The following is a 13,659-nucleotide window of genomic DNA, read 5'->3' as shown; positions in this document are numbered from 1 at the left end:
GCACCCTGTGTGACAAGTGTTGCTTTGGAAAACATACTCATTGCTTCCATGGGCTGTTGCAGGTTCAGTATGCAGGAAATGCTCCTCCTGCTGATGCAGGCTGGCAGCACCAGTACTTTGGAGAGAGGCTTTTCAAAAGGAGCTTGTAAATACTCTGAAGTCACTGCAAAGTGGGCAACACAGCTGCTGAGCCTGTCCTTGGCCAAACTGAAAGCATGTGACCCTCCTTCTCTTCTGATTCTTCGCAAAGGAGACTTTGGGTATCATGCCTTCTGCTCCCTGAGAGAATCAGTTCAAATGGAGGACATCACAGTGACTACAGCTGGGAACAGAGCAGTCTGGTGCAACAGGATGGATGCACCTGCCTTGGGCTGGCTCTGTTCCTCCTCACCTCGACACCTACATGTTGGGAACCTGCAGCCCAGCTGAGGAAGATGGAGCAGGAAGGGAATGCCAGGCATAAAAGATTGCCTTGGGCTTCCCATCTGTGAGATACATGCAGCTTACGTCAGCACCGGGTGTCGTGTTTTTATTTATCTAACCACAGAAGCAGCCCTGAAATGCTGAGACTGAGTGCTTGTACAGTGCTGAGTCTGTGCTTTTTGAGGGGATATAAATGAAGGAAATTGCTGCACTCTCCATAGTCTGTGACTTGCTGTCCTGCAGAGTTGCATGAGTGCCTTGATCCATAAGAGGTGCTAAGATTAGTGAAGGACATAAAGGACAGCATGAACCTCTTGTTCCCTCACTCCTCTCTCCACCTCTGATCACATCAGTGTTTACCACATACCTCCATGCTGTCTTGTTGCAAAGACATCTATTTGGAGACTGCTGTCACTAGGGCTAGAAGAGCAACAACAGCAGCTGTCACCCAGTGCCACCTTCCCCCTGCTCTCATCGCCCTCACCCCTCACACATCAAGCTTTCTGCTGGCCGTGCCCAGGAGCTGCCCACAGCAGAGCCCCAGCATCTCTAGAGATGCTCTCCTGGGAAGCATCCTTTCTGAACCTGGAGCCAGCTGTGCAATATCAGAGCTAATCAGAAAGGTTTCAGAGCCAACAGAACTCAGCCTTTGCCCAGCAGAGGCCAGCACAAACACAGCATTTCCTCATTCTTTGCTTGCGATGAAGAGTAACCTTCCCGTCTGGAATTCCTCCACTCAAGGAGTTTCACTGCTGCTGGAAGCTCTCATTGCTATTTGGAGGAGCTCTTCAGCAAAGGCCTGCATCGTGCAGCAGAAGGGCACTGTGATATGGCCACAGCTTGGCCAGGTAGCACCAGACCCCATGTCTGCCTGTACACCAGGAGCAGCAGCACCCTGCTCACACACTGTGTGCTCAGATGCTGGCTGAAGGGCCGGTGGACCTGAGCAAAGATGATGTCCCAGGCTTTGGGTGTGGATATCTGTCTCTCAGGGAGCCATTTTTCATAACAAAAGAAGACAGCATCTTAGACACCCAAAAATAACCAGAAACAATGGGGAGGTCAAAACCCACTCAAACCATGAAAAGCATCTTCTGTGATCAAGTTTTTGAGGGCGGGACTGGGGCAAAGACAAGTCAGATTGGGAGATGTTTCCCTTAGCATCCATATCTGGTGTTGGGCCAATGCTGGGTGAGCTCAGCACTGCCTGAAGGGCGTCCAGTGTGAAGCCCTGTGGAGGCAGGGCACCCTGGCTGGTGCTGCCAGGACTACTGTTTATGTTCCTGAGAGGATGTTGTTGCATACCCGTCTCCCAGTCTCAGCACTTACCACTTATTTTCATTCTGAGTCGCAGTAATAAATCGAAGACGTTACCAGTAGTCTAGCAATACTGTGGGCATCTCGCAGAACCCCACCCAGGCTGCAAGATTTCAGGCCTTGAAAGCTCTGCAACAAAAATATTGCCCTTATAGCTGTACGGCACACATGCATCAGGCTGGGACAGATGGTGCTTTCTCATTATTGGTGGCGATACTGCTGTAAGTCAGTGCAAACTTTGCCGAGGCTGTTGCATTCTCCATCCTCCGATCCAGCATAACCCACTGAGCACAAGGGCATCAGAGCCCTAAGAAACAGTAAGTGAAAAACCCAGGGCCAAACCCACAGATGCTGGAGGAGCAGAAACTGAGCTTTGCAAACCTGAGCTCTTGAAGAGCTCAAGTTGTTTCTGCACGGTCGGTCTAAAGGGTCAAATCCCTGTGAAATGCAGCCTGGGTAGCTCCAGGCAAGGCCTGTGCAGGGAGCAGCAGCAGCTCTGGCCATGGTATAAAGGGATGACGTGAAGCTTACATCAGCAACACTGCTTGTGATACCCTATGCTGAAAAAATAGCAGCTAGTGTTTCTCAGGGAGGGCAACAGTTGTGAGCCAGCATTAGCATCAGGACCTCCACTGGCAGGTGGACTTTGGCCTTGTGATTGTGCTGATAGCCAGGCTGGGGATCCTGGGGTGCAGAGTCTGCCTGTACCACCACTGACACCTCCACTCAGCATCCCTAACAGGACCATGCTGCTCTGCAGAGCATACCCAATGCCAGGTCCAGCCCTACAGCAGGGAACAGCCCATCTCCCCCTAGACCCTGCCTCCACAGACCATTGTTCTAGCAATGAGATGAATGAGATGAGTTTTCCCCCACTGCCACTCCAGCTTCCCTGTGTCATGCAGGACCTTCAGAGTGGCTGACCCTATCTCAAAAAACAAAGCACGAAGCATTTTCATTCTTTATTTTACAAAAATAAACCAGTTTCACCCTGGTACTCTGTGTCCCCCAACCTTCCCCTCCACCCCTGCTCTCATTCCTATGCCTGGAGCTCCTGATGCTGCACGCTGCAGCCAGCCACTAGCACAAGGGCAGCCTGTGATGTCCCCAGGCAAGAACCAGGGAACAGCTGATGCTGAATTCTCCTCTTTCCAGGATCCAAGCTGGAATCCGCCTGAAGATGCCTGCTGGTGGCTCTGCCATTTCTGCACAGGGAACAAGTCTTGGACAAAGTCACTCAGAGTACACACTTTGAGAAGGGGTGTCTGTCCGTTCGCCCCTCTCCAGATGGAAAAGCAAGCCCCACAAATTGGTTCCTGGCCGCCCCAAGTGGGCTCAGTGCTGGAAGCGTGGGGAACTGATGTGGGGCTGGTGGAAGGAGTGTGCAGCGTAAAGCACCTCCGGGGGTGGGGGTGGGGGCGATGCCAGGATGGAGCAGAGCGGTTCGTGGGAGCTCAGCACCGAGGTGAAGTGCTTCATCTCCTCTGTCAACTGCTTGATCTCCCGGCGCAGGGCTGCGTTCTGCCTCTCCAGGTCTTCACTCTCCTGGGGAGACAAAACCACGGGGGCTTCCTTAGCTGCAGGTGTGAATGGGGACGTTGGGGGGGATGGAGGGGGGAAGAGCAGTGCGAGTACAAGTGGGGCTGTAGGAGCTGCCCTGCATTTGAGCATGTTGCAGCATCATGGCCTGGGACCCCTTCTGATCATGGAATCATAAAGGTTGGAAAAGACCAGTAAGATCAGCTAGTCCAACCCTCAAACCACTCCCACTGTGCCCGCTAAACTACGTCCCCCAGTGTCACCTCCCAGCCCCTCCCAGCCGGTGCTCTCCAGGAGCAGAGCTAGGGTCTCGTGCTCGCACCTCTCAGCCCAGCACTTTCCAGAACAACACGTTTCCGGCAAATTCAGCACCGAGCGGCAGCAGGGCAACACCCCCTGCAGCAGGCTGGGTGCGATGCTGGCGGCCCGGGCTTACGAGAAGTGCGCCCGCCCAGGCTTTCTCGCTCCCTCTCACGCACATGCACGCTGCTGGCCGCTTCCCGGGCCGTGCGGCCGGGGGGAGGGTGCGCCGAATAACCGCCGTCTTTAACCAGAAAACCACCTGCCACAGGAAACCTGTCATTGCCCTGGAAAGAAAAGACTCACTGCTTCCTGCTAGCAGCCGGGGAAACCAGCGGCACGGCGGGGAGGAGGGGGGAGACGCTTGAGTCAGAAGAAAAGAGAAACCCGGGCCTCAGAGATGAATTATTACTGATATTAATGAGAATAACAACAAAGGGGCTATGCTCAGCCTTGCCTCAGCAACCCAGAGCAAAGCACGCCCTTTGCTAGTGAGAGGTGGGCGGCTCCAAGTGGGGCATCCCAGGTACTGGTGGCCATGCAGCAAGACAGAAGGAAGCAGGGAGCACTCTGGGAATTCAGCCAAAGCGGGACCTAGGAGAGCTGCACCAGACCCCCGGAGAAATGAACTTGTCAGACCTCCACCACTGCACTGACTGCTGGAGGTGCCTGCTCTCCACACACAGTGTAAATGCACCCAGCGCTTACGGCACTAAATGGGCATCATCGCATCATCTCTGGGATGTGACAAAATGTTTTGTCACTGACGTCAGGCTGTGAGCTGACAGAAATCACCTTGTGGCCAGGAGCTCCAACCTCACTGTGACCCATTCACCTCAACACAAGCTGCAATGCCTGGGGACAGATGGAGCTGCTGGCTCCTTGAAAGCACTTCAACCCCAAGTTTTCCGAGCAGAACTGTGTAGAGGCACCATTCCTCATGCAGAGCCCACCAGAGACGGAGGGGACTAGGGATGAACTGGAAAAGCCTTAGCAAAAATTCACCATCCACTCTCTACTTGCCTCCACGTGCTTCTGCATCAGTCCCAGATCCCAGCTCACGGGAAAGGAATGAGTCTCTGTTACTGATGTCATTTGAATATTTATCTGCTAAGAAAGTTGTCTGGTGTCTGCCCTAAGAGCAGCCCAATTCTTGGTGCAAGTCAGGATTTTCCTGAGGGAAGATGAAAGCCCCTATCCGTCTCTAGGATTGCCTAGGACAGAGCATCAAGCCCAAGGAAGAGTCTGTCTCCACCCCTTGAATGCGCAGCTCCCAGAGCCATTGCTGCTGGCAGAACTAATGAATGCAGACAGCCTGGAGCCATGTCACTTCTACTAGAATCATCCACTACATAGGAAAAAGTGAGGTCTCTGTTGTAAAATCAGCTGCAAGCACGGACTGAGGTCACAATGTGAGAGGTAAGGCTCAGGAACTATACCTCAATTCTTTCAAAAAATGAAGACTTGGGGAAATATGAAGACTTCTAAGTCAAAGGATATTTTTTTTGAATGTGAACTTGACTATCGCACTTCAGAGGGACAACATACTTCAGGGACAAAGATGGCTCTGCATCCTGCTCACCAGCAGCCCAAAACACACAGGACTGCATTTATCAGTGCAAAATGCAAAAGGTGCTTGCCCCTGTGTTCCAACACTGATCAGATGTTCCTGGCCAAGTGCACACAGCAAGAAATGGCCATCCCTCCTGAAATGTACGTTCCTGATTCACCACACTGGGAGGAGCTGCAGAGTGCCTGTGGTGCCACAGGGTAGAATGGAACAACAGGGGTGAAACCAAAGCAGGGAAAATCCATGCTGCGCAAGAAGAAATGCCTCCAGGTACTGTATGGTGTTCAGATATAAGAAGGGATGCATGCTCTGCCATAGGGATGTTTTAAAATATTGGAAAATGATTAATAGTTTTTCATCTGCATTGCGCAGCATTTCAAAAAGGCTTGCTTATATGCTTGTTGCATCACCAAACAAATAAGTAACAACATGAAGCACGAACCTGGGAGCCTAATGAACCTGTGCTTTCCCGTGCAACCCTAATGAAGCTGTGCTTTCAAAGAGCTTCTGGCTGAAGCATTCAGAAGAAATTAAGGGAGGAAATTGGTCATGCCAAACTGAGAGATAAAGTCTTGATATTGAACTGCATGCTAAACTAAAGGCTTCAGTGGCCATCACCCTTTCTGATGGGAGGTGACAATAGGACCTGCCAGGCATGAATCCTGGCAGCAATGACCCCATGGGAAAGGCAGACATGGTACCAGTGACACAGAATGAGTCATCTTGATTGAGCCTAGAGAGGAAACCTGTAACATTTGGTAGATGAACCAGAGGATTTCACTCTGGACCTGCTGAAGAAGGAGTGTCCCTGAGCATCTCAGTAAAGGAAAGCTGCCCATGCTATTAGCACTGCCTCCAACACCCTGCCTTGGCTCCACTGCTCCTGTCCTGGCTCAGCCAAGTACCTCCAATCCTATTCCCCCAGGGGAGAGCATGCTGTCCCCACTGTGAGCCCTCCATGCAGGGAATGGAAAAGGCTGGATGTGCTCACCAAGTGCAGTGTATCTGCTTTCTGGGTCTGCCGCAGGCGGCTCTTCTGGGCAGCAATGCGGTTCTTCTCCCTCCTCTGAACTTTCCTCATGTCATCAGAAGAGTCCTAGGGAAACATGAGGCATGGAAATGACTGCAGCAACCCTCCTTCACCCTGCTTCTCCTGGGCTGGAGATGGGAAAGCAGCAGATAACAGCCTTGAAGCACAGGCTATGAAACGCATCCTCCTCAGCACAAAGGTAAAGTTCTGCCTCAGGGACATGTGATGCTTTTTACATCTCAGATGCCAGGAGAGGCAGATCTGATCCCCTAACCATCCTGGCACAACTGGGAGATGACTGCTTTGCCAAGACACCAGCCAAGGCTATGACTTGAGGAACATGGGCAAGGACTTCTCCAGAACAGAGAGAATTTGAGTTTCTTGCTCAGGAAACCTTTCCCTTCACTTCTCTGGAAAGATATGGCACTGCAGTTATTCCAGCTCCTTGTCTTTCCAGAGATGCATCCCGTGCTTTCCTTCTTCCATCCCTGTAGGTCCCAAACCCTCTTCCCACCACCCTTCTCTGTCAGTTTTGGATTGTTGCAGACCCTTATAGCATGGTGCAGCTCACTATGACGCTGCATGCTTAACTAGGCAGACTCTGACTTTTAGCCTTATCCCCAGATCTCCTTCACTCCAGCTCTCCCATCCCCGTGTTTGCTCCTTTCTGCAGTCCCTTGGCAGCAACAATCCACAGTGCTGCCCGTGGTGCTCCTGAGCAGAAGCTCAGTCTTGTGGTGCCAGGTCAAGAGCTTCGTGCAGCAGCCCTTCTCTGTTCAGATCTGGTCTTGCTGCTGCCTTCTGACAGTTAAAACCGTCATACAGATTCTTTCATCTTCTGTTTTCATATGGCGCTGCCTCTTTTGTGGACTCTCTAACATTCGCACCACTGCTCCCCCACAGGACTATGAAACTCAGCCACAAAAGTTATCTTCCCAGCCCATCAGTCTGTCCACATCCTCTCCCCCCCTCCACCCCGCCCAAGATCTTTTCTCTTCTTTGAACTTAACCGTTTTATCCTTGCCTTCGTTACCCTACCAACTTCATACGTGGTAGATCCCAATACTGCACCAAGCCCAGTCCCTTGGCAGTCTCTGTGCTTCATCCTCTTCTCGCCCAGGATGCCTCCCCATCCCTGGCTGCAAGCCTGAAATCACCAGCTCTAATCATCCCGGAGATTTCTGAACAAAGTCTCGGGTATATGCTGGTGCTGTCAGCACTTGGCAGGTGCCAAATGATAGCTATAATGAAGGTGATAGAAATATCTTTGGCTGGCAGAAACTAACACAAGCCCAAGACCTACCATTAAGGCACTCTGTACAATACTCTGTACAAAAATTCCTTCAGCCTAGCATCACTGAGATGAAAACCTTCTGAAGATGAATAAGAAGAGCAGACCCAAAGCAGCAGGGTTTCCCCTGGACCCTGAATGCTCTGCAAGGCAGTGGGAAGCAGGCAGGTTCCCCTAAGCATCCTCTTAGTGACACTGGACTCTGCACGCAGCCTCCTACATAGCAGTTAGCATGGGGCCCACAGTGCTATGGGGTCCGCCCTTGTCCTCAGTACAGCCCCAGCTCTCTGGGCTTCCTCTCCCCTACACCTCTTTCAGTGGGCACTGCTCCCAGCTCAGCCCCACATCCCACTCTCTCCACAGCAGTTCCTAGAAAACCCACCACATCATGTCATGCAGGCAGCAGCAAGGGATGCCAGGCTTCCTCATGGCCGCTTAGAGCCTCCTGCCAACCTGAAGGAGAGCTGGGGAGAGACAGGGAAGGGTCTCCATTTACCTGCTTGCTAGGAGGGGGGGACTGGCTGGAGATGCTGGAGTCACTGCTGTCGGAGCTGTGGGGCATGGCTCCTGTCTCTGGCTCCCAGGACCTCCTCGGCTTCCTTTGCACCTGTGGTGTGCCTGGCTTCCCTCTTTCTCCCCTGATTCCTCCTCCGCCTTGGGGTGCTCACTGGGCTCTAGCACTCCCGAGCCCAGAGGCACACTGTCCTTCTGTCCTGTGCTCTGCTGCTTCCTCTGCCTCTCCGCTCTGAGCTCTGCACCTTCCTTTAGGTCTCAGCCTCCTGTGGTTTCTCAGAACCTAGGGGATGTAAGCTGAAAGTCACGTGGCCGGAAACTTTAAGACGAAGAAGAAAAGTTACAGAAGAAGAAGAAGAAAAAAAAAAAAAAACACATCTGGGAAAAATGAGCTTCAAAATAGCCTGAAAAAACCCCGAAAAACACCTTCAAGCAGTAGAAAAACAGTAAGATGGGTTTTCTCCGAGACAAACAGCACAGATGTAAAGGGAAGAAAAGCCCCAGCCCTGGCTGCGAAACCAGGACCCTCAAAGGAGGGCAGCGCGGAGGAGTTGGTGTTGGGAGCCCCAGAAACTCCAGAGCAGGAGGAGCTGCGCACCCATGGTCTTATGAGGGCAGGAGGCAGTCCAAAGCTGGTGACCTCCATCACCCCAACCCTGCTGGGAAGTTCCAAAGCAGCCTCCCTCAACCCCACAGCCCACTCGCCTGTCCTGCCACCCCCAGCACTGCCTGCGCAAGTGTCAGGGGAGACCTGCATCCTCAGCCAGCGTCACCTAGATGCTGCTGGTACCATGACTTGTGTACGTGGGATGAGCCAGGCCCAGATGAAAACAAAAAGCTGAGATGGAAAAACATTTGGAGTTGTTGGAGGGAGCAGGAAGGTCCTATAGACCTTCAGCTAGAGCTGAGACCTGATTGTCACTCCGTGCCACAGTACAAGCTTGTCCATCTTGGGTACATGCAGCTGTTGTGCATGGGTCCTGGCTCCCTGCTTCCTGCCTGCTTCATTCTTGCCCTCTCTCACCATAGCCAGCATCAGAAGATGTGAAGACAGGAATATATATCACAGCATACTGGGTTTGTTTCCTTGCTATTTGCTCTCTGAGAGCACTCTGCTTTGGGCATGGCCCTATAGCTGCTGTGCTTCAATTTGCCTCACCCGCAACTCTGCAGATGATGGTGTGGGAGCAGGGAGAGAAACAAGACCATTCCTTTCCCAGTCATTTCGCAGCATTGGAGCCAGATGGGTGAGCGGGGCCGGGTGCCAGCAGGTTGTCCATCACAGATAGAAGTACACATCCTCAGAGCGACTGGATGCACACGCGTGCTGTGAAGGGCAGATATTGAGCAAAGCACAAGCCCACCCACAGTAACGCACTACTGTAGAAAGCAGCAGTTCGCAGTTCCCGCTCACCAGTGTTTCAATTCCTTCCGCTTTCTGCACAGGAATATCAAAGCACAGTGCAGCGCTGTACCCTAGCCCCAGCAGCCTGTGCTTTCACAGCCCCAAACCCACACGAGTGCCCTGTGCCAGGCATGGTGAGTGGGTGCTTGCAGCGGGGCAAATGACCCTTCAGCTCTAGCAGCTCGGGGTCATGCCCACTGCCCTGGGCAACCTGTTCCATGCCCAGCTCCCTCTGGTGAAGGACCTTTTCTTAACCCCCCACCTGACCGTCCCCTGACGCTGCTCCATGCCGTTCCCTCAGGCCCTGTTGCTATCACCACAGAGCAGTGCTCAGCTCTGGCCCTCCGCTCCCTGCAAGGAGCCGCAGGCTGCCATGAGGCCTTCCCTCATCCTTCTCTCCAAGTGGAGGTGCACAGTCCCTACCTGTGAGCAGAAAGTTTGCTTGCTCAGCACACAGAGCTTCTCAGAGTCCCCAGGAACATTGCACTCGCAGGTCGCTCGCTGATGAGAAGAAGGGCAGATTCAGGGCTGCCAAGCTGCTGCTGGCAGACAAACCATTGAACCATCACTTCACTCACTGCCTCACTACGTTTCCTCTGAATGCTACAACCCCGCACAGTGCTTCTTTTGCAGGAAGCACACTGTTGAATTCCCACTGTCCAGAGGAAACCCACACTCCTCTGGCATCAATCACATCTCATGGATTACCTGGGCTCCCATCCACCACATCAGTAGTTCCTTCACGCCTTACCTCAAAGGCTCTACAAACTGCTGTTGCCCAAGGCAGGATGCAGAGAACTCCTTCCTCACTTGCCTCATCCTTGGGCAAACAAGCCAAATGCCCTCCTTTGGCAGCCAGCAAGCCCAGCAGCTGAGAAGCAATTCAGCCAGGGACAAGTAGTTGGCAGGATGTAGTTCTGGAAGCTGGGAAAGCAGGCACAAGTTGGGCAATCATTACTATGAAAACTCATTTGATCCTCAAAAGGAAAGTCTGGAGCTACGTCTTAGCTGGGCTCTTTTTAGCAGCCCAGGGCTGATAGAGGAATCCCAGCTGGCAGCCTACCTAGGAGCCAGCCTTTTGACCCCCATGCTTCATGTTGGTGACTTAAACGCACACTGTGAATAGCATCCCCTGACTTTCTCTCTGGGATCATTTAAGTTTCTTGACCTTAATCACAGCAGCTGCAAAATCATTATCAGCAGCGCTGAATGAGCTTGCAACACGTGTTAGGTCACTGCCATGCCAGCAGACCTACGGAGCAGGGATAGTTCTCAGAGGAGCGTAGGGGAAGGATGGAATCATCTGGTTCTGCATCGGTCCCTGCTGAAGGCAGTCCCATTACCTGAAGCGTGCAGATGATGCGAGGGCAGAGAGGTGACAGGGACTGGAAGCTGGGGGTTTGCATGACCTCAGCTACAGAGAAATGGTCTGACAGCAACAATGTGCAACTCAGCAAGAACAAATGCAAATGTAAAGCAACGCAAAGTGTATAGAGAAGAAGTGGGGAATAACCAGCTAGGCAGCAGAACAGCAGGGAAAAGTCTGGGGGTTACAGAGCCATCTCAAAGCAAAGCGTTGGCAGCAGCGCGGAGCTGTGCAAGCAGGCAGGCAGCAAGTGGGTGAGGGAGGTGAGGGGATGGCTGCCCCTCCCAAGGGGTGAAAAAGCCTAGAAGAAAATAACTGATGGGGTGAACACACCAAACACCTGCATGAAGAAGAAGGAGCGAAGATGATGGGTCCACTCAGTCTAGAAAAGAGAACACCTGGGGGCGAGCGGAGGGTGGGGGAGGAAGGAGCTCTCTTTAATATGCTGTAATGGAAAGAGTGGTCAGCTAGCTGTTTTCTGTGCAGCCGGCGCCAGGCTTCAATGGCAGTGAGAGAGATTCAGGTCAGAGTTTAAAAAGAGGTCAAAGTTAGAAAGGCAACGCTGTCCCTTTCACACAAAGCGGTGAGGAACAAACCTTTGTCAGAAATGGTCCAGGTTTCATCCTGCTTCTGTAGGACAGGCTGGAGAGAGATGCTCCCAGGGTTTAAATAGTAGTTATTTACAGGATAACTACTAAGAGAGCACATTGTGCATCTGCCAGGCTTTAACTGCAGCCTGCCCCCACACCTCCCCATGCACACTGCTTTCTCAGGAGAGAAGACTGCTGCAGCTTCCCCATAAACCTACCGCATCCATCTCACTCATCTTCTTTGCATGAGCACTCAGTGAATAGTGCTATTTAAAAAGCCAGCATAGGGAAGTTAATCAGCTTCAGCCTCCTGTAAACCGTGGGGGTTGCTTCTGCTCCACATGTAACATTTTATGCAAACACCTTCTCACAATACAATCACAACAATTTGCATATATTCCCCATCCGAGTTCAAAGACTCTTGTGTGGGATTCAGTGCTGATGAGTGAGTGGTGGTGAACGAAGGCCTCACACTACCTGGCAAGTTTCTGCAGCACAGCATCCCGTCCCAGCAGCACAGGCTACTCCTATCTGCACCAGGGCAGCTTCCCCAGCTGGCAGGACAGCCTGTCTCTATCCTAGGATTATATCACCTGTGCTAAGGTAAGGGGGAGCAGGAGAGCCAGGGCTCCATCCCACTGAGTTTATCCCACCTGAGTCACACCAATCACCCATCCCACAAGCACAGTCCACAATGAGCACAACCTCATCATCTACAGGAAACACATACATCCCAAATGAGTTATAAATGACAAGAGTAAAATCAAGCACTCAAAAGTACAGAAAACTCAGAATTAGCTCCCTTAAGCACACTGCGTTTGCATCCATGTGCAATGTACTGTTCTGGGCTGGGCTTTATACCTGCAGTACTCATGGAGGTTCCTTCCTTGGCATTGCTGCGTTACCTTTATCCCAATGGTCTGATCCCACTTTGATGTCCTGTTTTCTCATTTCTTCACAGCCTCTTCCTAGTGCTAATCTCTTCAGCATCCCCAGGTGAGTGCTCGAGGACTGTTAATGAAGTTGTTTCCTCATCCATCTTTCCAGGTAAAGGGGTAGAAATACTCCTGTTTTACAATTGCAAAATGACAGATAAAGAGGAATTTAGCTCATAAGTATTCATTAATTTTGGACATTTTAGCCAATTAAAAACTAATTTTTCTGGCTCGATGTAGCAATTCATTTAACCAGACCCCAGCTCCTGATGTCCGTGGCTGCAGCTGCAACCTTTTAGATCTTCCACAAAGCAGACCTGACAAATGAGGAACATATGGCTGCTCCTGTGAAAGACTTGCTTATGCAGCTCACCAGGTCACTTTGGGGCAGATTCAGCTCTCTCAGAAGGCACCAATGATCTGCCCAGGAGACCTTCTTTCTTTCTGTAGTCTCTCATTTCCTTGTCTGGTAGGAGTATCAGCCCTGGTAAGAAAGCAGGCAGTAGGCCAGCTCTCGGTCCATTCCAGCAGTGGTCCAGCCTGGCTGATGAAGATGTGATCATCTAGGGCAAAAAGCAGAGGTAATCACGTGTATGAGACTGCTGAAGTTAGGTTGCCCAGGTAAAGCCATTTCTGGCAGTGTATAGCTCTTCTGTACCTGTCTTTGCCACTTTTTTGAATGACTTTGGTGTACTTTCTGTGCGTCCCTGTCTATGCATCGCAAGAAGCAAACTATAGAAACTAATCTCCACATGTTTGCTCTCCAAGACAGGGTGCCCAGCAGAGCTCAGCAGGGTCTGGCCTCCAGCACACCCCAGAGCTTCAGTCTTGGGGCACAAATAATGTGTTCACACCAGGTTGCTGAAGGGATCAGCCACAGGACTTAGCAGCTCATGAGCAAGCACACCACTTGGGTGTGTGCTTACATGCCTCTCCAGGTCAGCAGATTACAAAACCTGGTGTGGTACTGAGAATCTCAGAATTGCAGGAGCTGGAAGGGACCTCTAGAGATTGTTGAGGCCAATCCCTTGCCAAAACAGGTTCCTTACGACAGGTCACACAGATAGGCATCTAGATGAGTCTTGAATATCTCCATAGGACACTCCACAGCCTCTCTGGGCAACCTGTTCCAGTCCTCCGTCACCCCTACTGTAAAGAAATTCTTTGTATGGAACTTCTTACATTCTGGTTTTATGCTATTGCTCCTTGTCCAATCAACACAGCACTGAAATGAATCTGGCCTCACCCCATTGCCTCCCATGCTTTAGATCCGATCCCCTCTCAGTTTCCTTTTCTCTAGGACAAACAGACTCTCAGCCTTTCCTCATCTGGGAGATGTTCCAGGCCCTTTATCATCTCTCTGGTCCTCTGTGGGATTCT

The 13,659-nt window shown here is 51.6% G+C and overlaps 1 protein-coding gene across 1 annotated transcript; it reads right to left on the bottom strand.

Moving 5' to 3' along the window:
• Positions 1-2,689: 2,689 nt before the first annotated feature.
• On the bottom strand, positions 2,690-12,822 carry BATF (basic leucine zipper ATF-like transcription factor). Its single transcript, XM_019615754.3, has 5 exons — positions 12,653-12,822; positions 9,143-12,411; positions 7,967-8,266; positions 6,141-6,245; positions 2,690-3,285 (listed from the first exon to the last, which is right to left on the bottom strand). The coding sequence occupies exons 3-5, from the start codon at positions 8,030-8,032 to the stop codon at positions 3,076-3,078; spliced, it is 381 nt and encodes a 126-aa protein (XP_019471299.2). The 5' UTR covers positions 8,033-8,266; positions 9,143-12,411; positions 12,653-12,822; the 3' UTR covers positions 2,690-3,075.
• Positions 12,823-13,659: the final 837 nt, after the last annotated feature.

This window comes from Meleagris gallopavo, chromosome 5 (genome assembly GCF_905368555.1).
Source record: "Meleagris gallopavo chromosome 5, MGAL_WU_HG_1.1, whole genome shotgun sequence".
In the NCBI taxonomy this organism is placed as follows: domain Eukaryota; kingdom Metazoa; phylum Chordata; class Aves; order Galliformes; family Phasianidae; genus Meleagris; species Meleagris gallopavo.
Note: the sequence above shows the minus strand (reverse complement) of the source record. Positions and strands in the feature narration are given on the sequence as shown.